This window comes from Pholis gunnellus, assembly GCF_910591455.1.
Source record: "Pholis gunnellus genome assembly, chromosome: 12".
Taxonomy (NCBI): domain Eukaryota; kingdom Metazoa; phylum Chordata; class Actinopteri; order Perciformes; family Pholidae; genus Pholis; species Pholis gunnellus.
In genome coordinates, this window is record NC_136539.1 from 11,747,358 (window position 1) to 11,775,242 (window position 27,885).

General features: G+C 41.6%; 1 protein-coding gene across 4 annotated transcripts; it reads left to right on the forward strand.

Annotated features, from left to right (window-relative positions):
- Nucleotides 1-1,059: 1,059 nt before the first annotated feature.
- mid1 (midline 1) lies at nucleotides 1,060-26,359 on the forward strand. 4 transcript variants are annotated; one of them, XM_079170152.1, is made up of 11 exons: nucleotides 12,700-12,871; nucleotides 14,636-15,357; nucleotides 17,164-17,226; nucleotides 20,238-20,333; nucleotides 20,867-20,974; nucleotides 22,365-22,513; nucleotides 22,606-22,733; nucleotides 23,530-23,673; nucleotides 24,271-24,432; nucleotides 24,516-24,723; nucleotides 25,301-26,359. In XM_079170152.1, exons 2-11 carry the CDS (start codon nucleotides 14,692-14,694, stop codon nucleotides 25,647-25,649), a joined length of 2,073 nt encoding a protein of 690 aa, XP_079026278.1. In that variant the 5' UTR covers nucleotides 12,700-12,871; nucleotides 14,636-14,691; the 3' UTR covers nucleotides 25,650-26,359. The 4 variants fall into 4 exon arrangements, with proteins under 4 accessions (XP_079026276.1, XP_079026277.1, XP_079026278.1 ...); XM_079170150.1 differs by lacking the exons at nucleotides 12,700-12,871; nucleotides 17,164-17,226 and adding an exon at nucleotides 1,060-1,163; XM_079170151.1 differs by lacking the exons at nucleotides 12,700-12,871; nucleotides 17,164-17,226 and adding an exon at nucleotides 8,954-9,070.
- The last annotated feature ends 1,526 nt before the right edge of the window (nucleotides 26,360-27,885 follow it).

A 27,885-nucleotide genomic window follows, 5' to 3' on the forward strand; every position in this document is an offset into this window, starting at 1 on the left:
CTATCTTTGTGATTGTGGCAAACGTTTCCTTAAGCTCATGATGTTAGACTCCAAGCTTACAGGATTTGGGCGTTTTCCCCCAAGAGCTTTTGCAATTATTGCACATGATTATTGTGCACCTCCTTCACCATAAAAAAAAAGGTTTTAAGTGTTTTTTATCCATTTCTAGATCTCTCCAATCTATTTTTCAGTTGAGCTTTTAGTCTGTGTCCTGCTGCTTGGCCAGGTGTGGAAATGATTTTTATCCTTGCAATTCTTTCAACATGGTGACTAGTACAGCCTCACAGCACCTTTTCTGACACGTAGACAGAATACATCTTCATATCCAGCCATTTTATTTTATTAGGAGTCGAAAAAAGGGGGAATTCCTCACTGAAATTCTCGGTAACCTTGACTTTTTTTCACTTGAGGAATGAACACCCAATTCCTCAAAAATGATCTCATTATGGCAAGTATGGAATTGTGTTTTCACACTGACTCATCTATCTCACAGGATGAATTCTCATTAGGGTGGAGAAAACCAATTCTCTCTTGCTTAATAGCAATATTTTTTTCCTTCTCTGCCTGCTGGCTGCTGTGGATCCTTCAGCTTGATCCTTATTTCTCTCCGCCTGGTAACTCATTGGAGCTGCCGGCGACGACGAAGAAAAGCCTGTCATCCCTATAATCTGATGCTGACTTGCAGTATATCAGTACCAGGCCCAGACACAGTTTCACCCATTTTTCTTTCTCTTACCTGCAAAAGAAATGTGGAAAGCTACTCATTAACAGTACCATTTCCAGTGCTAGTGATATTGGTGCCAGAATTTAAAATTCCAAAGCTCTTTGTATGATTTGTACGGTAATGCGTGGAGATATGAATGTCTTCCTTTATCATTCCATTATTCCAGCCTGTGTAAGGGTTAACTACTCTTCTCTGGAGCTTTCCATGCTCCTGTGTGAACCTGTAGAGCAGATGAGAAGCAGAGTGTATGTCAGGGAGGTATGTGTGTGCACACACCCCAATGAAAGGGAGTGTATGTGCAGACAGAACACCTTCAACCTCCTGTCTCCTGTCTGTGTTACCTCAGGGGAAGTGCACGCTGCCTAAAAGTCATACTCTGTATTAGCATAGATTTTATTCTCGAGGAGAGACACATACCACCGCAGCCATGGGGAAGCAGGTAAGATCTGATAAAGAAACACTTAGTGGCATCGGGTTCAGGGTTTCGAGTTTAGCGAGCGCCTATGTTTTAAATTTGGTTTCTGTTGCTCAAAGTAGCAATGCTAATTGTCTCAGAGTGAGCAGTGGGACACTTGAGGGAACTACCATCACTTTTATGTTGAGTCAGAAAAAGGTGACCGTGATGGTCTAAATCTTTACGTCTAAGGTTTCTGCTAAATTGCCCTCTTATAATAGATAGTATTCAGGATCAATCAACACACGCTGTATCTATAATACTTGGATGCTGATTTCCACTCGGTGAACCAACACACTGCAGGCTGCACAGTCAGGAACACATTAGAGACACACATGCATGGATGCACAAGAGTGAACAGTCAGGCTTGTAGGAGAAAAAGCACTGCACCTTGTGTGTTTGTCAGTGAGAATTTTAATTTAGAGGTGAGCCGGAAATGTTGCCACAACAAGTTCAGTCTTGTGTGCACATACATCACATCTGCAGTTGAATATACTCATATCAGCTTCCTCATTAAACAACTTTTTTTCAATGAGTAGCATTATTCCCCTAACTCTTGTTTTGGCGAGAGCTAAAGTAATGCCATGTTGTTCTAAGAGAGAACAGAATGTGTAATTGTGCCAAATAACTGTGGATAGGGAACTCTGGTAAATTCGTTTGGGTTTTCAGTACTTTCCTTCATGCAAGCATCTGGTTCTGCTATTGCTCCTAACCGCCCTCCTTCCCTCTGTTTTAAGAGACTCAAAGTAGAGCATTCTTTCTCGGTATCGAGTCTTTGTGCCTCGGTATTGAATCATCATTGTTCAACCATCCTTTTATAATATCACAAACTGGACAGGGAAGACTGAATCATTTCTTTGAGTGCTTTGAATGTGCGGTGATCTACTTTACTCTCATTACAAAGCTCTGATTCTTCAATCTTCATGCAAAACGTGAACAGAACCGTCTCCATCAGCAGTGCCAGCTCTACCAGCAGCTGTGAGTTCTCTGGACCTGCTTGTTGTGACAGGGAGAGAGCTGGTTCAGTCTCATTGTCAGAGCTAATGAGTGTGGATGGACATGAGCTATATAAGTGTGCGTGTGTGTGTGTGTGTGTGTGTGTGTATGTGGACTCACCGCACTGTACAGATGAAGAATACACTTTTTATCAGCGATACCCCTGTGGGAAAAGTAAATGTTTAATCCATTTCAAACTCCAGAGAAAGTGCGTCACAGGCCAAGATTGAGGAATGTGTTCTGGGCTGTCTTGAAGGAATGCTTTGTTGACATGTGAAGTGAGGATAGCCACTCTGAGCCAAGGCTCACAGCAAAAGCAGAAAACTGATCAGTTTGACTGCCTCTTAACCTTTGGAGCATCTGGAACACAGCAGAGACAGGCCTCTTGTATCTATGGGCATTAAACACCGGTGGTTATCAGTGATAGAGCTAACCGCAACCGTGACAACTCTGTCACAAGTGTCTTATCCCGAGCAAGATAGCGTTTTGGAAAAACATCCCTTAGTCCGGATGCAACAGACCCAGATCCTAACAGCTGGGCTTCAGCCTTTGGCTCTGACAGTCTCCTTGGACACATGAACACAGCACACCAAAGCAGATGTTCAGTCCTCCTCCAGCATTTCTTGGTGTAGGAGTGTAGTGGAGTCTCTTACTGAATGATGGAGGAACAGCAGAGGTGTTGAAGGAAAGCTTTATTCGTCCTATACGTGAGATTAGTTGAGTCTTTAAATGCCAGTGCGTCTTGTAAAATAATTGCTATTCATATCGGGACTGGGTTTTAGGTGGAGTCAGCAGCTGGGAGAGTGATTGAATGCTTTACTTACGCCATATCTGATAAGATAGGTTTAGTGTTGTTGAAGGGCGATTCTCGATAAAGACGTGATACTAGTTTTTTTACTGCCGATCCCTCAGAAGCTGGAAGCAATTACAGAATGCAGCAGGCGTTCACCGCACCCTTTTGGAAGGATTCATTTTTTTCAGGAAAAAATAAAAGCCAAGACTTTCAGGCAACAAGGCCGTGGTGTGGACGAAACATAACACATGACCATTTCTTTCCCCAAAACTCCTTCACTGTTTTATTTCAGTGAGAAAACACCAGACAGAGGAGTGTTTCACTGCGTTGCTTTCAGCCAAAAAGTGTAACAGCTGATGTCGAACGATTCCTACAGCTTCAGATGCACAGCAGGCTATAATGTTATATCAATGTCTTTGCTCCTGAAGAAGACATCCCTATTGGGTATTTATAAAGCCCTCTTATATAATCTAATCTGAACTATCAAAATGTACATCGGTAAAATAGCACGGTAAAACAGTGCGCCTGCTTTATACTAATTCAATCATGCAGTCAAATCTTTTATTTGTTTACTACACCATATTAGAGCGGAGGACTACGTGGACATTTGATTTGGTTGTTGGCGAAATCATGAACACAGCACCAATAAAACCGCAGCACACTCAGAGGAAAAGAATCAATTCCAGGTCAATGCTCACAAGAGCCCTATATGCTCTGCCAGCTAATCATAAACCACATTAAATGCATGCAGACGTTGACCGAAGTGATGAGCAAACACAGCAGATATTTTATAAACTTATGCACAGCTGTGTGATAAATAGCTTTAATAATTAAAAGGGGGGGGGGGGGGGGCCTTTTCTCTTAAATTGCACCAAATAACACTTCTGTTGAAGGTTAAAGATAAATTGCAGGATGCCGTAATTGGCTTTGTGGTGACGTGTTCATTTATTTGCTTAATGTTTGGATTGATTGTGTGCCGCTTAGTTATGGGCAGTATGTCTTGAGAATGAAAGCAATTAAAATCTTGAACCTTTGCCATGGCGAGGACAGACGACGTTTTCATCTTATTGTTTACGGGCAAAAGGAGGGGTGGCTGTTTTGGACTGTCCTAGTTAGTGAAACAATCCTTGATGCTTAGATCGGCGTTGAAAAAGGCAATCTTGATGCCAAAGCATGTGCTAACTCATCTAATAGTTTCTAAAGGCTCAACGGCAAAACACAACATGATAAAGATAATCGGTTTTGTGCTTGTATGTGGTCTGTGAGCTGATGAGCGCCGTTTAGAGAGCAGCAGAGTGCAACGTTTGTTGTGAGGATGTATGGAGCTGCGTATTAAATGCAACCATGCAGCAGAGCCCTGGAGACTGATCCCATCTGTTCGGGGGCCTGGTTGTGTAGTCAGAAACTCATCAAAATGGTCTCCCCAAGGTTCACGCACCCGCCCCTTTGTCTCTCCATTTGCTACATCTTTGTCCTTTTTTTGCTTGCTGAGAGGGGGGGGGGGCGCCAGGGGCAGGAGCACAACCCTGGAGAGGGCGGGGGGCGGGGGGGTGGGGGGTGGGGGGCTTGATGGACCAGTGCATCAATGGAGACAATATCCATGAAATGACCCAGTGGAAGTGACGCTTCCTGGGCATGTTTTACGCTCGCATGAGCACGCGGCTGGGGCTGGGGCAGGGTGGGGATCTCTAGCAATGAGGGAGGGATTGTGGAGAGAGACGAGCCAGGATGCTACCGTATGTTTTGTTTAGTCTTTCACACATGTGCTACTGAACTCGAACGCTGAGCTGTCAGTGGGAGTTGCATCTTCTTGCTGTGTTTTAGAGGATCACACTGGACAACAGAGCGTAAGTAGGGCCTTCTTGTTTGGCTGCTGAATTGAATGGAAAAGTTGTGATGATGGGCTTTAGTGAGAAATTCTGGTGATGTTGTTTGGACCATATCCTCCTGCTGATTAAATATGACTCTCATCCAGTATAAAACTGTTTCCTTTTGTTTTGATTTCTGTTTAAGGCATTTTAAGATGACATGCATATCTCAGGATTCCTTTGTTTAGTGCAAAATGAGTTTGCACTTGCTAGTGGGTGAGCACCAAGGGGAAGCACAACCTTCTAACACCATGATGTATATACGTGTACACAATAGATTACAAAGGTCTGCTAGCCTCCTCCCTGAGAGAGACCCTGTTTAGCAACGTTTATGTAACATCACATTTCACAGCCTATTTTGTTTGAACTTCTTATCTGCTCCTTCAGGAAGGGTTTTCTGGCCCTTTTCAGTTCTTTGTCCAATTAATACATCTTGATGTGCCAACCACCACCAAGAGAACTGCCTCAGGCAGCAAATGGCCTTATTTAGTGGTGATGAATATTCATTTGTTTTGAATAATTATTTTGACAGTGCTGTTACTTATTGATAAGGGAATATTATGTACAGTATTATCCAGCATATTTTCTGGAAGTAATTTTACAAGGATTACACAGGGAACTTTACAATTTTGATTGTTACTTATACAAATACATAAACAATTGTCATTGTCAGTTTCCTAACCTCTGGACTGGATTTGAATTGTGGCTTTGAGTTACATTTCATGCTATGGCTATGATGAAAAACTGTTGAGAAAACAGTTAGTTTCTCTTTTGGCAAAGTTGATATGTTATGACAGAGTAGATGTCACGTATTTAAATTCAAACAATATCAAATTTGTTTTGATTTGTGGAACTGCCAATGAGGCACATGAACAAACAAAAATAAATGTTTTTCTCCCGTTTTCCAGACTGGAAGCCACAGAAACTGTGTGTGTTAGTCTGCATCAAGGATCAGATCGTGTTTCCAGCGGTTGAAGTGGGAACAGTTACTCAAACCGCCGGCCAGACAAGTTTTCTTTTTCGGAATGGTTAAAACAGAAACAGACATTTTTCCACTTTATATATATTGGAGTTCAGAAAAGGGGAGTGACTTTAACTCGACCCTGGAGAGGTAAAACTGTTTTTCACCTTTAAAATGGCCTCAAATGCAGTCCAGAGTCCATGTAAATGTCATGAGTTTTATTGCATTTTATTGCACCGAAATGAATCTTAGTGCGAGAGATGGAAGAGGCAAAGTCATTATTACAAAGTCAATTTCAATATGTGGCCTTGGGCAGTGGCAATAACGCTCTCTTGTAGATTTTCTTGCTGTTGTAATTTACTGGAGAAGGTGGCATACAACTGAGGAGTGATGTGAGAATAGTGTAGAATTGCTTTGCGTGTGTGTTTTACTAAGGAAATGTGTGCTGTGCTGTTTACAAATCCATTAGTGTGTGGGTAATGTGTGCAGAATGAGTGGAAGTCATGCTTAATTTGTCTATTGTCTCTCCTTACTTGTCAGCCTCAAGAGTTTAGTTGTGGTCACTGGGAGCAGAGTGACCCGTCTCAGGTATTGTTTCCCCGCTGACAGTGTCTTTACACATTTCTTTTCCTTACAAAACGCCGAGGACTTTTAGACTGGCATGGGATGCTGGAAAGGAACTGAGTGTGAGAGTGACAGACAGCAGTAGGCTTGACTGAGAAACAAACAAGCTGTGAAGAGAGAGCTGAGGGTTTGCCAATGAAAAGATTAGAGTGGCATTTGGCTCGAGCTCCAAGATGCGTCGTTGCTCTTGCCCCAACGCCATAGCAACTGAAGCATTATGCTTTCCTCCCCAGTCTCCCCCCCCCCCCCCCCCCCCCCCCCCCCCACTGAGTATCCAGATTGTACCAAAGAGTCATTTAAAGATCTTTTGACTCCTCATGTCGACCCTAGCATTCAGCTAGCTGCGCACAACTTAAATTACATTTTCATGAATTCAGCTGTGTTAAATAGGCATTTTGCCATGTCAGCTTTGATTACTCACTCATTTACATAGCTTCATTTACTTTTGAATGACATGCAAATGAGTGAGCGCATCAAAGTCTAATATAAATGTGCACGTAACCTCAGCTGAGCAGCTCCACAAGGCCCATCCATCCCAGTGCTCCAATTTGTCATGCAGGGCACCTCTGTTCCCCGGTGACCAATCAGGAGTGCCTCCTTGGCTGCTAAAAGCCCCCCCCCCCCACCACCACCACCACCACCACCACCTCATCATCAGTTGTGATTGACAGCCTCCCACAGGAAGGAGGGGGTTTATTTACCTCCTTATGTTCTCATGGGACTAAGTTAATGATCCCGGCCAACAAAATAATACAAAGAGGGAAAAAGCTTGAGAAGTCGGCGCCTGGTTGAACCGTGTGGAGCGGTTTCGGCTTCCTTTGGAGAGGATTAGAGAAGAAGAGGTTGTGTGAGGAGAATTTCAGAGATAGCAGTGAGACAGACGACGCAGCAGAGCCCAGACAGAAAGTAGGAGCTAAAGGGAGGCTTCTGAGGAAAGCCGGTGTTTTTAGAAGAATCTCTTCCAAGGCTTTATTTCTGCATTCATCTGTCACCCGGACTATGGACTATCTGCTTGACTGATTTACAGACTGCGAGGTAAGAGACCATCAGTATTTCCAGTGGGTGACTTTACAAGTCCCCTCTAGGTCTCCTTTGGACTTTTAAGTTAGACTTTGAGAAAGTTTCTGGTGTGCTACAATAATGATGCTTTGCAGTATTATGCATGCTTTGCATGTAATGTTTGACATTTTGCAAATTATTCTTGGATTCACAAAAGAGTGAAAACAATATATCGGTGGTGATGTTGGAGCTGTGGTCCCTTTTCTAATTAATTACCTCTGTAACTGAATTAAATGATATTTAAGGCTTCATTGCACATCATGTGGCATAATCTTTATCATTTGCATTGGGTCTCATGCAATTACCAAGATAATTCATTAATAGGTCTTTATCTGGCTTAACAATCTAAGTTGTTTTCATTGCTCTCACATTTCTTTTCAATATTGAACCCTGCAGGCTAACCTGGAACACAAGGAGTCCTGGCAGGGTATTTGGGTTACTTCTGTTCCAAATCTGTACATGCCTTATGTTCTGTGGTTTTAAGACATAAGATAAACATCTGCTTTACACAAAGATATTGTATAAAAACAGACTTGGTGTCGCTGACAAGGTCGTTTGAGGTAATGGCCTCAAACTAAATACCTCAAACCTCATATATAAACAGTGAACGCGGGCTCAAATCCAGAGCTGAGAATCTGATCAAACTTTATGTGATCAGCGACGCCGTTTGAATGCCAATCGTGTCAGCCACCACGCGCTTGTGTTGGCAACAGTTTCCACGTAGCCAAAGAGCGGTGAACAGATGCCACAAATCTGAGACAACTTTCAACACTATCTAAGTCAACTGTCGCACACAAGATAGTCCTGTTTCCATTCCAGTCACTGTATTCACATGGAAAAAAACAAAAAAGGGGTGCAATCGCTCTGAGAAACAAGGTTGCTGAATGTAGATTAGAACTAAATGTGGTGTGCATGATCACCATCTGTGCTAATGAGCGTGACAACTGCCAGCAGAGCATGGTTGCTGTGTGGCAAAGTTCAAATGTCTTCATTCATCCATGTTAGCATGTGCACTGGGACATTGACTCGGACACAAAGCGTCACTGTCCTTCCTGGAGAGAATAATCATCATTGATTCCTGTGTTTGCCTTCGCACTACTTCATTTGGCTTCATGGAATCTCGCCTGAAGCTTAAATCAAAAGAGGATGTGTTATCAATGTGCTGACTGTTGTTTTTGTGGTGTGCAGCTTCAGCTATGTTGAGTTGAGGATGATAAAAAAAAAAGGCTTTGTTGAGAATTGTGGCAACACTCCACACTCTGATAGCCTCCAGTGATAGAGCAAACCAGCAGAAGTCCTGCCCCTTTCATGTGATTGGCCAATGCAACAGTTTGCATCCCACTGTGTGTATGGGATAGGTACAGAACTCAGTGAGAGGAGAGAAGAGGGTGGAAAGTTTCGATCCTCCAGCTGGTTTACTGTGAGCTTATGAGAAAAGGGTTGGAGGGTCAGAAACTCACAGACAATCGGAGGTACGAGTCATACTCAAAGTTCAGACCACTGCACTGGATCAGCTTTGGCAGAGCCCAATATCAACACAGACTGACTTTAGAGGTGGCTCTTTCTTCTCCTGGATGTAATCATGTGGCGGGTAAGTCAGAGGGTTATTCTCAACTCAGTCTGTATTATATGTTGCTGCTCCTCTATGTTTTGCTACCAAAACATTGAGTCATCATTTGTTTCCAAGCCTCAAGGCAAAGCTCTGCTGAGGTTGTTTGGCCTTGTTGTGTTCACAGAATCCTTCATGTTTTGAACTGTGAATAATACTCGAGGGATAAGATGACTAAGTGAGAAGGCCGAGGGGAATTTTGTGATTAAAAAGCGTCAATGAGAGTGGGAGTAGCTGAAGTAGGTTTCCAGCGTCAAAGCTGCTGTTCGGTGGAAGCTTTGTGGACTTTCTTATATGCATTTGCACAGGCTCTCTTTAAAAGGATATAATACAATTTGTAAGAACAATCACTTGGGTGTAGCTTGCAATTTTGTTTCTGGCTTTTCCTTTTCTCAGTCATCATAAAAGTTTTTTTTATTATTGCATTTTACTCAAACAGAGTAGCACCGAGGGAGATAAACCCTGATGTTCATCCATAATCTGGTAGCCTCACCATGACCTACAGAATACCATTTACCCCACTGATAAGATAAAAGACACTGACTTTTCTATACTCTGGCAATACATCTGGATACAGTTTGTGACAGGCCTACATGCATAGGAGTCATTTCACATGAAGCTAATGAGGAGTAAAACTGGAACGCTGCTGTTTCCCTGATTAATTAGTAACTTATCTTGTTCCTGTGAGGGGGAATGTGAGACATCTTCCCACCAGAGTGTCTGCCTTTGATCGCTAGCGTGACAAATATCAAGTTGTCACCATGGAAACACATGTGGTGGTCTTTATTAATAAAAACTGCATTAGTTTCAAGTGAAGTGAGATTGATCTGTGAGGGTGGATCTGTGAATATTAATTGGTATAATTTTTGTTGTTGTTGTTCCAATTTGTTTGCGAGTAGAATTTGGATTAGGTAGGCTATAATTGGACTGAACTTGATTCAGATGTTTTTTTTCATAATTATTCTTGTAAAAGATGTCACTATATAATGTGGGCATGTCTCAAGAAAAGATAGATAAACGTGTTTGCTGTACTATACAAATCAGCCACATGGTGTCGCTCTTTGAATGTCTTACCCGGCAATAACACATCAATCTGGCTGTGTGCCGTTTACAAATCGCTTATCCACACACGAGGTAACACGGATACTTATGCAAACAACTGATTTGTGCGATTGGATGCTAACTAACTTCTTCCTCTTGATAGTTTTGGGCCCGGTGACACATTGTTGTTCTTCGCGTACTAATGAGCTGCAGGCTTGCAGCGGCGGTGCTTGGAAAGTCACATTCTGTGGAGTTCCTGTGGTTGTGGAAAGGATGCGGTGTTTCCCCGCCGATGCCACCTGCCAAGCCGCACAGAGGAAATGAGAGCAACTCGCGATGCTGACCAGGATGACCTGCTCAGCTCAGACAGTAGGGGCACAAAGAAAAGAAAGAAAGGGGAAAAATAACTTCTTCAGCCGACCTTTAGACCTCTATTCAAGTTCTCTGTCTGTGTGAAACTCATTAGCTACACACATTATGCGCATTATAGATTTTTTTTTTTTTTGGTGCCATTTCCTCATCTGGAGCTTCATTATAAAACATCCTGTTCACTCATGCAGGAAGTTGGAGCCTCTTAATGGAAAGTTGATTTTACTTTCATCTTTTACTTACATAACAACTTAATGTCTGCCAACATCAGATTGCCCAAATGAGTGCACACATGACAGCCACACTTCTCTTCGTAATCCTGTTTGACAGATGAGTTCTAAATGTAGTAGCCTAAATGTTTTCGTAATTAACTTGCCCTCCACAATCCTTTAAATATCAGTCATAAATGGATGTCGGTCAGGGCCAGGCTTCATGCAGCTAATCTCGGTAATGTAGATCAGGTAGATTTGTCAGTCTAATCAGCTGGCTTGTGCTGCCACAGCTGAAATTCACATTAGGCCTGAGTGGGCCCGCTGCTGAGCTGGCTGCTTTAGGGAGCAGCAACAGGCCACACATTGGTCACAGCTACGCTGTGAAGACAGGATTACAGATAAATATGTTAGGTGTCTGCCCCAGGAAAGAAGACAAAGAGCAATCGCACTCTCTCAGTGGCTGAGTACATGGTTCAGAGCCATCATTAAAGGTGATAAAAGACCATAACCAAAAGGATTAGAAAGTGCTTGAGCAGGAAATTGTCTTCCTATCTGAGATGATGTAATTGTTTCATCTCTAAATGAGCCATTACTTCCTAATCAAATAAAACTCCAAATGTTAGGTCGGTGCCCAAGTTCATCATTTGACAAAGAGCCACGCAGTTCAGAGCACATGTCTCACACCTGTCATATCTTCACGTATTGAGCATTTAGCATCTTGAAGCATAATTCTGCTGTGAAAAACACACGCTACACTACCATTAAATGAAAAAGCAATTTGTACACCAAAAGGAGGACATTTACACAGACTATTCCTCTAACTATTTGCCCATAGCAAACTGTTAAAGTATAAAGATATAATGTTGGTTTAGGTCGGTGATCGTTTTCTCTTATTTATTAGAGACTATTCCATACATGAGTCTTGGTATTATATACCATGATATATCTTTGTGATTCCCGGGGAATGCCTGTCACATTCCCATGTGCATCTCCCCAGCAATGTAGCGCACACCCATCGCTGTGTCTGAACTCAGGGTGTCTTTAGTATTTACAGTGTGTATCTGTCTCTCAGAGAGGATAGCCGCGCAGGGGACTCCTTTTGAATGACAAGAGAATTCAAATGGAGCACAGCGGGGATGTGCCTGGAAATAGAGGCACATGGTAAGCAGATGGTACATCGGTGATTCCCACATGAGGGCCAACTGGGACCGAGTTGTACGTGGCAGATGATGTTTCGTCGTGTTTGTCTTCATTTGTAGCTGTCAGAGAGGAGGCGTAGTGACGTTCAACTGTTGCTGTCAGGAAGTTGAATGGAGGTTTTATAGAATAGACATAGTTTTATATTACAGTCTATTAACCATTGTGTGTTTAACTTTTAAATTGTGGCACTCATGAGGCGTATTATACATACACAAGCCTCTGAACACACAAGACAACCGACTGTGATGTAGTTCCACGTCAACGTGGTGACAAGAGTCGCAGACCTCTGTTCCACCTTTACAGATGGGTCTAAGGCACGCCTCTCACCTGTGTTTGTGTCTTCAGCTTTGCTCTTCGAGTCCCTGGTGGCATAGCTAAGAAAGCTTCCAATCAACAGCATTGTACCGCTAGAAGGTAAAGGGACGGCCACACAGGGAAACCTGAAACTGATCCTGACGCTTTGAATTTGTGATTGGGCAGGGCTGCGAGGACACTAACCTGCCTGTGAGGGCATGGGCTGGGGCTCTGCACAACCCTGTGCCTCCGCTTTGCTGATTCTCTCTCTCTCTCTCTCTCTCTCTCTCTCTCTCTCTCTCTCTCTCTCTCTCTCTCTCTCACACACACACACTCTCACTGTTGTCTGCTCTCTCTCTCTCTCTCTCTCTCTCTCTTCTTCTACTGGCCAGCGCTCCAGCTGTAGGTGGAGCTGGCTTTCCTGGAATTGTCGGGCAACTTTTCCTGTTGTGCTTTCTGCCTCTTGCTCAATCTCTTGCCGCTTAATGACAGCTCTGCTGCAGGATTACTGGGGCCGCGAAGACTTGTGTCATCTGGATGCCCATCTCCACAGCATGGGGTTCATGGCCGGTGCACATGTTGTCATAAATTAGTTTTCATGATTTAGGACAGAAGTTTTCCTTCAGCAGAAATGTCTCGGCATTGCAAAGTGGGGCGAAATCCATCGGTGGGTAAAGTAAACTGTGTATGAATGGGAGAGCTTTCAGGAGTGCGTAGTGTACACCGCGCTGTAATGCAGTTTGCAGTGGCTCTTTGCCATAGTATTGTTTTACAAGCTCTTTGTAACTTATGGTATTTTATACCACAGGCGATGACATCAGAGAGTTAGCGTCTTTGCATTGTGTTTGTAATACAAAGCTCTTTATTCATTTTGTATGAAGGACAGCCTGGTGAAAGTAACAACTAAACCTGTTTGGCGAGCACAGTAACCGCTATATTGTAGCTGTCCGCGTTGCTAAAAATTATTTATATGTTGTCTTGTGTGTCCAAGTAAAAACATGTCAAACAAATGGCTAAAAAGTTAGACATGTAGTTTAGTAGTTTCATGTACCACAGTTTGGGTACTCTGTAGAGACTAGCTTGGTTTTAGGCTACTTATAAATATATGCATGTTGAGGATTATTCACTTTACATTATTCAAATTTGAATGCGTCACATTTAGCATATTTTGTTAAAGACTGAAGGGTTTGCATAGTGAAGAGGTCGTGCTTGATCCTCTGTGATAACTTCTAGATACCTATACGTTCGCCGCTTTGTCTTTAAAGAACAAAAAGGCAAAGAAACAAAGCCCCACAGATGCATCACAGTCACCAGAGACGAGTGCAACAATCGCCTCTTGTCTTGTACAGTGCAGTGGGATAGCTGCATGTCTGTGAAGATTTGAATAGAATGGAAAGAACAAACCCAGGTCTGTAGCTTGCAGTATCCTCACAACTTCAAAAGGCTACTTGTGCCCGGCTGTTCTGATAATGAGCTTTTGCCTTCTTCACACATAATGAGTGGAGGTAGATGGACGCTGTGAGCACAGTGTGTCCACTCGCAGCTGGGGTGTCTGACTGGCCGGGAACAAAGGCTTAGTGTCTGTGATAGTGTGGAGCCCCAGCCATCAGCAAGCAGGCCAATACACTTCTGCTTGGCTGAGCTGTCAGTCCTCACTGGCCTGCTGGCCTACACACTACAGTACAGAGAGGAACACATGGGGATAGGCTAAACTATGCCTGTGCCAAATTGAAATGAGCCACTGCTGCATTCTCAAAGTTGTAAGTTCAGCCAGATAGACAATGCAGAAGTTTGATACATGGATAAAATGCAGACAAATCTCAGATTCCTCCTGTTTGCTTGTTTTTTTTCCCCACAATTTGCTTCATTTCCATAATCAGATATCTCTTACAAATATTTACATAGAGTAATATTTATATTCATGTTTTTGTATTCAATGTGCAATGGAAATCAAATTAAACTCAAGCTAGGGATGAATCATTTTGATTATATTATCATAAGTACTTATGATAATAAATAGTGACAGAATATGCATAGTCTATTTCTTATTCTTTTTTTTTTTCCAAGTAAACCGCCTGTCTCGAACCTAGGCAAGGATTATTTTCCTGATTAATCGGTGTATAGAATCTCAGAAAATAGCGAAAAATGCTGGTTACAATTTCCTAAAGCCAAAGGTGATGTCTTAAGATACCTTGTTGTGTCTGACCAGCAGTCTAGAATCCAAAGATATTCAATTTACTATCGCGTAAGATAAACTAAAGCTGAAAATCCTCACAATTGACAAACTAGAACAAAGGAATGTTTGGTATATTTGCTCAAAAAACAACTGTGAGGATTTTCTCCTATTCAAGGAGGGTTTACAACTTCCCACAGATTATCTCTTTTCACAGCTATCACCATTTTCTAACCAATTTCTGTGTCATCTTTACAGATAGCTAATCAGCTTCCCTGGATTTTGCTGACGACCTCCCTTTGTTTTGCCTGAAGATGGAAACGCTGGAGTCGGAACTGACCTGCCCAATCTGTCTGGAGCTCTTCGAGGACCCGTTGCTCTTGCCCTGTGCTCACAGCCTTTGTTTCAACTGTGCCCATCGTATTCTGGTCTCACACTGCACGCCCAGCGAGCCAATACAATCCATCAGCGCCTTTCAGTGCCCAACCTGTCGCTATGTCATCACCCTCAACCAGAGGGGCCTAGAGGGACTCAAACGCAACGTGACATTGCAGAACATCATTGACCGCTACCAGAAAGCTTCTCTCAGCGGCCCTAATTCTCCTAACGAGACTCGGCGCGAGCGCGCCGTCCCCGACAGCAAAGCCATGACTTGTCCCGGTGACCGGGTGCAGTGTCAGTTCTGTGAGCAGGATCCTCCTCAGGACGCTGTGAAGACCTGCGTCACCTGTGAGGTGTCATACTGTGACGAGTGTCTCAAGGCCACCCACCCCAACAAGAAGCCTTTCACGGGCCACCGTCTAATCGAGCCCTTGCTCGATTCCCATCTGCGGGGGCTCATGTGCCTAGAGCACGAGGATGAGAAGGTCAACATGTACTGTGTGACAGATGAACAGTTGATCTGTGCATTGTGTAAGCTGGTTGGCCGACACCGGGACCACCACGTTGCGGGCCTCGGTGACCGATTTGACAAACTCAAGGTAAGAAATGATCTGTAGGTGGAGGAATGCTTGTAGAATAATGATGCACTGACGAAAACTTATTTACTACATATTGCAGTCCCACAGAATTCAAAGCTGATTTACATATTTGCTCAAAATCTTGTTTCATCTCATACAGTGAGTAAAGTAAAGTATGACATTGTAACATTGGTCATTAGTTGTTTGCACTACAAACTTAGCTGAACCATTTGTTTTTTAAGGGTATAGTTTTAACTGCTCATTCCATTTTGGATCCGCTCCCCATTCAGAGGGAATTTGATACTGGATGTTGACTCTATTGTTTTGTTAAAATAACCCTTAAAATACAATGCGATGTTCTTTGCAAGTAAAAACGTGTTAATGTTGCTTAATGTTATGGCAAGTAGCATTTGTGTTTATTATTGTAATTCAAATGTGAAGCAGGCATTATCTTTTAGCAAATCTGAGCTTCATATACTGTTGACTTCTTATGATAAACTATATGAAATAACTAATGCTACAAAATGACCTCACTCAATTAGATATTACAATAATGTGTGCGTCTGATGATATTCTATATTTTTCTTATTGTCAACAACATAATGGGGAATTCATTTGTTCTTCTAACAAATCCGTACCTGATATAGCGTATTCGTCTGTGCCTTAGACCTCCATTGTAGTCCAATAACACATGAACGAGCCACACCAGTGCACTGGGTGCCATGTTCCCTCGTAACGATGAGTTTGTTTTGAATCAAGCCCTCACAAATCGTCCTTCTGCTTTGAATATTTGCTAGCGTAATGAAAATAGTTCCCGACAAAGACACTATTTCATCTGTTTGAGAAACCTTTTTTAAACGCCTACGGTTGTTTAAGGAAAGTATCTTGTTTTTAAAGATTTACATATTAAATATGGGCTTGGGGCTTTATTTTAGTCTTTTCATAGGATTCTTTTTTTGGTACAAAAATATAGAATATTGCCAGCCTTATCCTTGAAGACCAAATGTGTCATAAGCCCTAAAAAAATAGTATAAATGAAGTGAGTTCGAGGTGGTCTCTCTCTCGACTAGTCTTAAATATGACACCCAATGCAAGAGAATGCTTTCACAGTTTTTAGGTGAAGTGAAAGTGCTCACTTTCAGCAGATGGGCCGATATCAATAAGGCATGAGAAGATGCTGTGTTAGCTGGAGCATATCAAAATGTGGCTCTACATTCCTTCCATTATACGTGAATCAGCTTTTATCATAAAACTCAGAATTCGGCTTAGCGGGTCAGTGCTTTGTCTACACAATGTTGTTCTCTATCATGTCTCCAGTAACCTCGGGGGAATGATTTTATAGTCCACAACAAGACAATCATGCAGCAGAGCTGTATTGTGAAGCCTTTGACTTGGCAATAACAACTCTGACCTACTGTATGTAACTTAATTCAAGCAAGGTAAATTCTCAAATCATGAAAATACTTATCATCAAAAGTGTCTTTAGCTTAATGGTTTTGAGCTTTCCAGTTTTGTCAAAGTTCACCCTTAAGTGTGTCCTGAACATTGCATGGCATCCACAGCATGAAATAAAAATGAGGTTCTGCTTTGTCTTCACAAACACTCACGGTGTCCATGCATGACACAAAAGAAAGGGGGGGAGGGGGGGGAGGTTAGTGTATCACTGGTAACACTCGAAACCCTTTTGTGTGCCTGCTCCTCTCTTTCACAATGCTTGGTCACAGCGTAACTGGGGGGCAAGCAATCTTTTGCAACAGTTTTGGAAAGATAGGTCAGAGGACCAGTCTTAACCTGTCTCCTCTGTTTGATCATGCTGTCGTTGTGCAGACATCGCCTGGCCGCGTTCTCTGTGTGGTGGGGCGTGGCCATTCACACCAGGAGGCAGACCAGGTGATCAGCATCATTTCTTTAATTCCACATTCAGGGACAGTATTGTTTTCGTGGAGAAAAACAAAACAATGTTGCTTTTCAAGGGCTTAATCCTTTGGAAATCAACACAATTGCAACTGGTCAGCCACAGAGTAATGTAGCCTTGGAGGTTATTAATGAGAAAATGTTAGAATACTGCTTTGTGTTTTTATTATTCGGTGTTGAAGAGTAGAATCCTTTATCCTTTATCGTCCTAAAGACTTACTATGTTCTGTTTCTTTCTTTTCTATAACATCCTCAGTTGCTCGATGTCATTTTAGCAATGAGACATATTATACCAATTAGTTTTTTTTCCAAATTATAATTTTTGCTTGTCTTTTCATCTTGTTGACCTTGCATTACGAGCACTTAGCTGCATTGTTAGAAGCCTCGAGTCACAGAAGAGGAAATAGCAATTCCCATCATAGAGAGAAATAGTTTTTCTCTCTTGGCACGCAGGACAGGACCCAGGTGGAGCGCAGCTGAGCTTGTTTATAGTTGCTGGTTTTTTCTAAACACATGGTTACAGCCACAGTGCCTCCGATTTCTCGGAGATTCCCACACAATGGGATGTTGTGACATTGGCGAGTGTGTTTGTATGTGCACACATGCACAATGCAGTAATTCCTTCAGTCTGCTTTTGGCACTATGTGACATGATCCTAGTCTGAGATTATATTATTATCCATCCATCATACATTGTCAATGTTCAATGTATATCATATTCGTATTTAGGGTCAGATGAGCGGCTCGGGTATATCCCAGCATGCAATGGGGGAAATGGGGAAGAACTTTTTTTTGCGTTCAGTTTTTTTCTGTTAAAAAATTAATACAAATATATAAATGTTATAGCTTAATGCTTATTCCACTTTATAAAGTGAAAAACAAAGAGGATGAAACACACACGCTCAACTTTTCAAAAGGTGGGGAACCACCACCTAAACAGGTTTGGAACCCGTTTCATGCACACCTTAACTGACAAGTTCTTTAACAATAGGCCTTTTTCACAGCAGACGTTTTTGTCATAGTCGGTAAAGCACAGGTGTTACTATAATAATATTCACGATGGCTCCTTTCTATGTATTTATCCAAGTAAGGCATGACATTTGACACAATAGGAGCCTGAACCCGAAGCAGCTACTTGGAATTCAGCCGTGGTTAATTTGATTATTTACAAGAGTGATTTTTCTTCCTGTGACAGTTTCAGAATGTGCTACACGAGAGAATATAAACCAATATATTGAGGTTTGTTTGCATTCGTAATGTTTGTTAAACAGAACCGTATTTAAAATGTTATCAGATGAGAATATGCAGCAAACTATTCAATTATAAATGTGAATATACCTATAATACAACGTACATATACAATACTAACTGGGCCTTTAATGAAGCGCATTTGGTGTTGAGTTAACGGATACTTGATAATAGTGTATATTTACACACTATCACATGCATTTCTGATTGAATGAAAGCCTAAAAAGCCCTCCAACAAAGTAAAAACCACAGATGTGTAACGGGGCCTGCAGTGTTCACAGGATGAAGTGACAAACTCTGACAATGGATAGAGTTTCTAATGTTGACACAGGATAAAACTCAAAGTCCTGTCAGTGACCTGACAGGACTGTGAGAGGAAGGAAGAGAGACTGGCCAAAGCAAAGGTGTGGGACCAGAAGCGTGCACATATATAAAAGGAAGCTGCTATTCTTTCCTCTCATCAGCTTTAAACGACTCTAGGAGAGAGACCTCCATTAGAGAGAGCGGTCTAAACACACGAAGAAGAGTATTAATGTTGCAAGAGAAGCTGTATTTTGGGCACAGTGAGAAACACAGGACACCAAAATGTCTCTCGCGCTTTCCATTTGCTCTGCCTCTCTTTGGCTTCATGTGATACTTGTCATATTCAAACAACACCATTGTTGGGGGAGAGTTCTAACTGTGTACATCTGGCTATATTCAACATCGGTTTGATTAATATGTTATGTTTCATGTGTCCATTTTAAAACTCACCTCACCAGTACCTTCAACTCAGCATCTGTAAAGGCTTTCATCACCTTCTCTTCCATATAAATAAATCATATTTGTGAGAGTGGTAAAATAAAGCTTCTGCTATTTTAGTAGACAGTGACGCACCCACCTTATGAAATCACAATGAGTGAGACGTCCAAGCTTAAGAGGTCTACCCACTGTGTGCCACACACTTTGGATCTTTAAATGCCTCTCTTAACCGTCTGTTCTCTTCTTTTGACTATTTTGTTTTTGATCAAGGGAGATCAGGCACAGCGCTCACAATTATATTTTTGTAATTTGTGAAGCGTTTTGTGAAGCTCACTACTATGTGAAAAGCTAGCAACACTGGGCTGGGTTTTTCAAAAACTTACTTTTGCTTGTTTCTCAAGATTACCAGCCCGAGCTGTGCCACAAATGATTAATAATTTAGATTCTGTTGATTGGTGTTAGCGTGTGTATTAAAACAGCATTTTCCACACCTCTGCTCTTGGTGGGTCTACACTTTTGTTTCAATTGTATTCATTGACAGCACAATGCAATTACACATTAATCTTCAATTTTAGAAGAATTTGTCACTTCAGAAGATGTTTTGTACCACAGTACACAGTCATCATGCTACCCAATTACAGTAAGAGATTAAGTGTGAAACATAAGCCTTTGATCTGAGTCAGTGATTAACACAGCCGGGGTTTAGTTGTCCAAATCACTGGCAGATGCTCTGCTAAGCTCCGTGGCCTCAGCAGACAGTACGATGGGATCTCTGGCACGCGGTGAGGACAGGGGCCTCTACACGACAGGAGCCCGAATGTGGCCAGTCATATCCAGCGGCAGCCTTGTGTGTCCTCTCCCGTGCCCATTACACTCCAGCCGGATACGCTCCTTGTGTTCCCATTCACTTAACTCTCCTCCAAGTTGTATTCAGCTATTTACAGTTTGATGAGGGGGGCAGTGTGTAATGAAATACTCATTTTCAATTTTGTTTTACAGCACGCTTTGGATTCCAACCTCAGCAGTCTAATCAAGAGGACCAGTGAGTTGGAAAGTCTTATGGGGAAACTCATCCAAACCTGTCAACATGTGGAGGTGAGGGTTGTTCATCTGTTCGCTTTCAGGTGCAGCCTCCTTGCTTCTGTGGCACTTCATGGGCAACAGTTCATTTATTAACACAGTGAAGAATTACTGATATCTGAGAGTGGCTTTTCGTCACGTCAACAGGATGAAGTGCTCTTTAGTCTGCAGATCAATAATTTCTTCAACATGCATACAATTTGCTGCAAATTGAGTATTTTCAGAACATGAACTTGGAAATCAACATATAAAGTAGTTGTTAAGTGAATCCTCAATAAGCATATTGTGTACGTGTTCATTGCAACATGTGATTGGGATAAAAATACAAACTGTGCACAAGGTGGACTGCTGCTCTGCTTGCCCAACAATAAAAGCAATAATCATCCTGTAATGTGGTTTTCCCATCATTGTCCTATATAATGTATTTAAAAATGATTTAATCAAATGGACCTGCAGTAGTGCAGCAAAACATATTGTCAAAGCAAATGAATTTGAAAAACGTTCCCACAATTGACCCTGTCTCTTATCTGTGCTTCTGTCCTGTCCAGGTAAATGCCTCGCGACAGGAAAACAAGCTGCTGGAGGAGTGTGACCTGCTGATTACTATCGTACAGCAACGAAGACAAATCATAGGAACCAAGATAAAGGAGGGAAAGGTACATCTGTATAACCTTTTGTGTTTCTATATCAACTTTTTGTTTATCACCTTGTGCGTGTTGATAACCTTGCCTCCCCACATTACAACCTGGCATACAACCAGAGACAGTAGAGAAAGGAGAGCGAGTCGGATTCCTGTTTGTGTGTCACGTTGGTTTCACAACTATTAACACCAATTGTAATGTGTTATCTTTTGTTTTCATTTATTATAATAGAGCAGCAAAGAATATCACTGTTGTTGGGTAAAAAACTCATCAAAATGAGACTCTCAGTTTTGAAAGAATCAATAACACATTTGTTTCTTACAAATAACATAAATAATAAATTGCTTTTAATCAAATTCAGTATGTTCAAGGTTTTGCTGCTACAGCCTCACTTGGTCTCATATGAACAGAAGCGTATGGTGGCACCTTTGTGTGTACTTCCTGTGTACTGAAGTCATTCATAACTTTTCTCGACTTGTGCTACATTATGTCCCAGATTAGCTCCAGTTTACATTTGCGTCACAGAGCTAAACATCCGATTGTCCTTCAAAATAAATACCCGGTGATCTTTGAAAAACCCAGTTCATTTCAAGTCATTTACTGCTGTTCTGCAGGTATTCCCGCCCTTGGTAACCTACCGTAGGTGGTAAAAACAGACAATGCAAAAATGGTTCAGAGAAAGCTTTCTGACATCTCAGCTAATTTAAAACCGCTCATCCTCTTTTTCTGACCTTATAGCTCAGACATGGGGCTGGTGGCAACACGTCCCCAGATCTGTTTGTGGTTTTGTACACTTGTCACAAGCTCCGTACACTGAAATATTCACCACACTGCAGAGTTTATTGCTGTATTTTGTCATCGGTATCAGCCCTGAGCGCCGGAGTTCTTCTGACACAGTGTCCATACATTTAATGAGCTTATTCTGTGCCTCTTGAATCATTCCCCTTCCTTTTCCCTTGTTAGATGCCATTAGAGAGGCAGTGGCATGCTGTGCCATGCTCAGTGTCAGAGTAAGATCAGCCCTGCTTCCTGTGATGGCCCTCTGAGGAGGAGGACTCTTTCCTTCCTCACCCCGTGCCTCGTGTCAGCTTCTGCTTCTGCTTTCAACCACTGAGCCAATATGGCACAGATGCGGGATAGGAGGGTCCGGTTACTATGTGTCATAAATACACCTCTCGTGCCAGTGCAGCTTGTAGAACAGGTTGAAGCTCACACTCTTGTGGGTATTACTCAACTGAAAAATCAAAGGTGTAAATCAGATTTTCCCCAGTATCTTCTAATTGGTGAAGTAAAATCCAATCTAGCATCTGGCAGGTTGGAGCCTCATACGGTAAATAGGACATTTGCTGGTTATTTAACAAGCTTCTCATCGTCGTCAACATTTCCTTATTTGTTTCCTGTCTAGTCTATACGTCTGAGGAAACTAGCCCAGCAGATAGCCAGCTGCAAGCAGTGCATCGAGAGGTCTTCCTCCCTCATCACTCAGGCCGACCAAACTCTCAAGGAGACGGACCAAGCTCGCTTCCTCCAAACGGCTAAAAGCACCTGTGAGAGGTGAGGAAGCAAAGATAGCCAACAGTATCGACTGACAATAGCTCTGGTGTATAAAACCGTCACCATCTATTTATATACTTCTTTAATTACAGAGTTTCCATGGCAACGGCCTCCTCTCAAATCCTGTTACCAGATATTAACCTGAATGACAGCTTTGATACTTTTGCTTTGGACTTCACAAGGGAGAAAAAAATGCTAGAAAGCATGGATTACCTCACAGGTGAGTGTGGTCTTATACTGCCAGATGAGTTTAGTCACATTACAGCTTTTGGGTAGTTTTACACTTTGTAATTCGTGAAACTAGATGATTTGTCGGGTACGTTTTATCCGAATAATGCATTTAAAAAGATCTTCATTTTAGGGATGCGCTGATCCGACTTTTTCAGTCCCAATACAAATACCTGGGCTTTGGGGATTGGCCGATACCGAGTACTGATCCCATACCAGTGTTTGATGAATAAGCTGTATGCCTCACTGTGTGGAATGACTGAGATCTTTCTTTCATTTGTAAGGCATCAATCAGGCTTGACTCAAATATTGCTTTTTTTTAACTTTGTAAAATAAAATGTCACAAATAAATACATGGATATGAATCTATTAGAATGATGGTATCCAGCTATTTTAGTCAGTATCGGACAGATATCCCATATCAGTATGGGTATTTTTGCATCTCTGCCTTCAATTATACAGATTTATACAATTAAAAGCCTTTGGCAGGGATATAAGCAGGAACTTTACAATACAACTATGTGCTACAATTTTCTGCTGAATGAAATGGGTTTGATTGTTTGTGCTCAGCGCCCGCTATGCAGCATGGATTTGCCTCTGCATGGGGGCTGTTAGCTGTAATTGCTGGGAGAACTATAACCTAGCTTAATTACACTTGTCAGTATTAATCGACACAAATGGATAGTGCTATCATATTGTGAGATTTGTTTTATGTTGTCGTGTGCAGAATAGAATACACTCAGTTTTCATTCAGAAAAAAACATGTGTCTTTTGTTTTCTGATTGCAGCACCAAATCCACCAATAATCCGTGAGGAATTATGTACAGCTTCATACGACACAATCACAGTTCACTGGACATCAGATGATGAATTCGCTGTTGTATCATATGAACTTCAGTACGCCATCTTCACCAGACAATCCAATGTTGTCAGTAAGTCTATGCGCAGCTCTCTGGTGGGAATCAGTCAGTATTACACTGACTGATTCCCACCAGTTCGTGGTGGGAAACAATGACGGAGGGATTTGAAAGGGATTTCACTCAAGGACCTTCAAGTGATTGGGGGGCTATGTTACGATATACAAACACAATATTGTACTGTAGCAGCAGGAGAGGAGAGCTCTGTCCTGGCTGTCATGGTAATGAGATGTTACCAAAATACACTGCAATTGTTGCAGTGTCGAGAAAAGGATACAGGGGGAAATAACAGCTCAGTCAGACTGGATTTACATCAAGATGCCCATCATAAGATCAATATTATCTCGGGGTTGAAATGAGTAGCAGACTGTTTGAATTGATTGCTCTAACAAGGTCACGAATGCCCGATCTATTCTCAACTGCCTCAGTGCTCAAGCACACTTGGATGAGTTAATGCGACTATATTTGATGAGTCAAAAACAGCAGCTATAGATTGCAAGACTGCATACAATTACACTGTATTGTATTGTATTGTTGAATGAGGCTCTAACTCAACAGTTAGGGGATTTTCAAATTGGTTTGTCAGTGACTGTCTTTCTGTCTGGGTTGCAGGTTTGTGTAACTCTGCTGACAGCTGGATGATTGTGCCAAACATCAAGCAAAATCACTACACTGTCCACGGGCTCCAGTGTGGCACCAAGTACATTTTCATAGTGAAGGCCATAAACCAGGCTGGAAGCCGCAGCAGTGAACCAGGGAAACTCAAGACCAACAGTATGTCAAGAGTGTATTCCATGATTAATTTCCCATGAGAGTTGTAATGCATAGAAACTAACATTTTTCCTCCTTTCTTCAAGGTCAACCATTCAAGTTAGACCCAAAGTCAGCTCACCGGAAGCTGAGGGTGTCCCATGACAACCTGACGGTGGAGAGGGACGAGACGTCATCCAAGAAGAGCCACAGTCAGGACCGCTTCTCAAGTCACAGCAGCTACGGTGTCACAGGAAATGTCTACATCGACAGCGGCCGCCATTACTGGGAAGCTCTGATTGGAGGAAGCTCATGGTAAAATCGTTTTACCGTTTACAGCCATTCTGCACCGACATTCATGGTCCTTAGAAGATGAATCCTAATGACCGTAGTCCTCTGACTGTTGCTCTTGCGCAAACACGTTTGTGGTTTTGAGTGAAATGTCACGACGACTATCTAAGATACTTCCATGGAACTTGGTTCGTAAATTCCGGTTCCCTGCAGAATTAATTGTAATAACGTAGGTCATACCTTAACTTCAGGTCAAAATCTGACATCTGTCCAACGTTTTAGTATTATGGCCAAATACCCACAAAAATAATGACATTCTCGTCAGCTTTTCTTTGTGTTTATTGCTAATTACCAAATGTTACCATGCTAACACGCTAAACTAAGATGGTGAACATGGTAAGCATTATACACATTATATCTGCTATGTATGCTAACATTGCCATTGTCCGCCTGTTAACATGCATTTAGCGCAAAACACTGCTGTGCATAAGTACAGCCTCACAGAGCCCCTCACATGCTTTATTGATAATGGGGTGGGTTTTAAAATGCTAGCAATGTACAGGTAATTTATGACTGTTTTTTTTTTCTATTGGGCATGCAGGTTTGCAGTGGGCATTGCATACAAGTCAGCACCAAAACATGAGTGGGTCGGCAAAAACTCTGCCTCCTGGGTACTGTCACGATGCAACAACTCGTGGGTGGTGCGTCACAACAGTAAGGAGATGCCCATCGAGCCCTCACCCCACCTGCGTCGTCTCGGAGTGCTGTTGGACTATGACGCTGGATCACTGTCTTTCTATGACGCTGTCGGCGCTCAGCACTTGCATGCATTCGATATCGCCTTCGCTCAACCAGTCTGCCCTGTGTTCAATGTGTGGAACAGGTGTTTGACAGTCCTCACCGGACTGCCCATCCCGGATCACTTAGAGGGGACAGACTACAACAACTGACAAAACCGGTCCTGCTAGATTTTCTTTGTGTACCCAAAAAGAAACCAGACTGCCTGCGCCTCATTGACTGCGATGCCCACTTACATGTTGACAAACTGAACGAGATGCAATTAATAGCCCAGGTGTACATTCCTAATCACGCCTATGTTGAAATGAATAGGAATTATTTGAGAAATCATCTACAAGCATCTGTAGATGTATTTCTTTGCTTTGCACATGTATGTACATTACACTGCCGGATGGTTTTAAGGATTTGCTTACAGTTTGAAATTAATTTTCAAATAGGCTCCAGATTATTTTTTTTTCTTAAGTTCATTACATGCCGTTCCCTTCATGTTTGATTATAAACCTTTAGGTGCAAGTGAAAAATGGACTCTGGCGTTATTGTTTCTGCAGGGTTTGTATTATTGGCTATTTTAAATGTTACGTTTTTGAAAGATTTTTTAAATCATAGCACTTTGAGAAGTTGTCACCATAAAATGTATATCTAAGCCACTTGTACCGTAATGCAAAAGGAAAAAGCACTAAATAGATCAGATAACAAAGTTCAATTTAAATTTAAATTAAGACGAATGTGAAATCAGTCAATTAAGTCATTCAAATATTTATTTCCTGTAAATGTGTGCAGTTCAGCATTATGAGATCATTCATTACAATTTTCACGTTTACGTTTCTCTCTGACAAGCTGTAATAAAAGTGACTTAATTTGATTAGCTGTGTAATTTGTCCAGGTTTTAAGACGTACTGCATGCTAAACGTGTCTCAGTAAGATGATAGTTTAATATGCTGTACACTTGTTGTTTACACTCATTTATACTTGATCTATCATTAAAGCTTGAACAGGCTCTCACACCACCACAGTGAAGAGAAAACAACAGCACCAACATAGAGAAAAGTGTCAGTGTTGCTTTACAGGACTCACTCTGACCCACACTGAGCTAAAATATAACTTTTGACAAGATTTGCTCTGACATCTCTTTTTGTTCTGGAGTAACATGGCTTGAATTCTGCAGCATCCCCTTTCAACTAAAGTAGACAGGAGAAAAAAAAAAGAAAAATTCTGAACTCTGTGTGACCTCCTTATGAGACACCCTGCAGACAAAGCTGTAATACGTGAACACTACCTCATCCATGACATGCCACCAGGATTTTGAGATGTATACACTTTTGTTTGAAGAAGAAATACTGAAAGCTGTTTGTGTAATCACAATGGATCACTACATGGGTCTGGTTTTGACTACAATTTTAGCTCTAAATTAAGCTTTAGGCGGATTTTTGCATGTATTATTATTTAAACAACAAACATACAATTTGACAGTGACATAATGAAAAGATTTTGTAAAAAAGATTCAAACTAAAACATTTGATCATTATCAAGTAATAAAATGTTGGTGTGCATATAAGTTGATATATAATCGTGTTGATTAAAAAAGTAATATGATGACAGGATCACTGTAAAAAACTAAATTACATTTTTTATTATCATTTTATTATATACCGAGCATATTATAAGTTAAATCTAAACATTCTTCTCAAGACAATGGAGCATTGATTGAGGGGTGTTTGCAATGATTTCATCACTGCCATTATTTAAAAACAAACAAAACATAAAATACATTAACTGTTAACATATTTGTCCATTGTCTGCTTTACATTATGAAATACAAAAGACCTAGAACACAAAGGCATTGTAGAGTTGAGGCTAAGTTACGGCTCTGTATTTTTTGGATGATAACACAACTTGTCTTTGTGTGACAACAACACTTACAATAGGCACAGTGTCATTAAGTGCCTTACTCTGAATGTGCATTCAGGGAAAAGAAAGCAGTTTGCAGACATGATGAACAAGAATTGGAAATCTCATTTTGAAATACAAAAAAATGTGCCCTGGGGCTCCACCTGCAGGATTTGTATTTTCTGTGATAAATGATTGTGCTGCTAGATGCCATAATCTGTCACACCCAGAAATTACATCTATCATGTTGGTCTATTTGTCTTGTGGTGTTAGCTTTGTAATGAAAATATACTGGGCCCCATATAAAATATGATAAGATAAGAAAAGATAAGATAAGCGAGAACAGAGACTGTATTGTCATCCATCCGTGCAGCACATAGAGGAACATGATTGTGTTTTCCTGGTCCTTGGTGCAAAACGAAAAGAAGGAATGATGCAACATTCAGTCTCATCCAGGTGACAGCTGATGCAAATGTGACTTAAATGCAATACAGAATAAAT

Bases quoted from the DNA above. Each gene is read 5' to 3' on its own strand.
- mid1 (XM_079170152.1), top strand. From the start codon at position 14,692: ATGGAAACGCTGGAGTCGGAACTGACCTGCCCAATCTGTCTGGAGCTC. The intron at 15,358-17,163 runs GTAAGAAATGAT...GTCGTTGTGCAG, and splicing joins ACCGATTTGACAAACTCAAG to ACATCGCCTGGCCGCGTTCT. The intron at 24,433-24,515 runs GTATGTCAAGAG...CCTTTCTTCAAG, and splicing joins AGGGAAACTCAAGACCAACA to GTCAACCATTCAAGTTAGAC.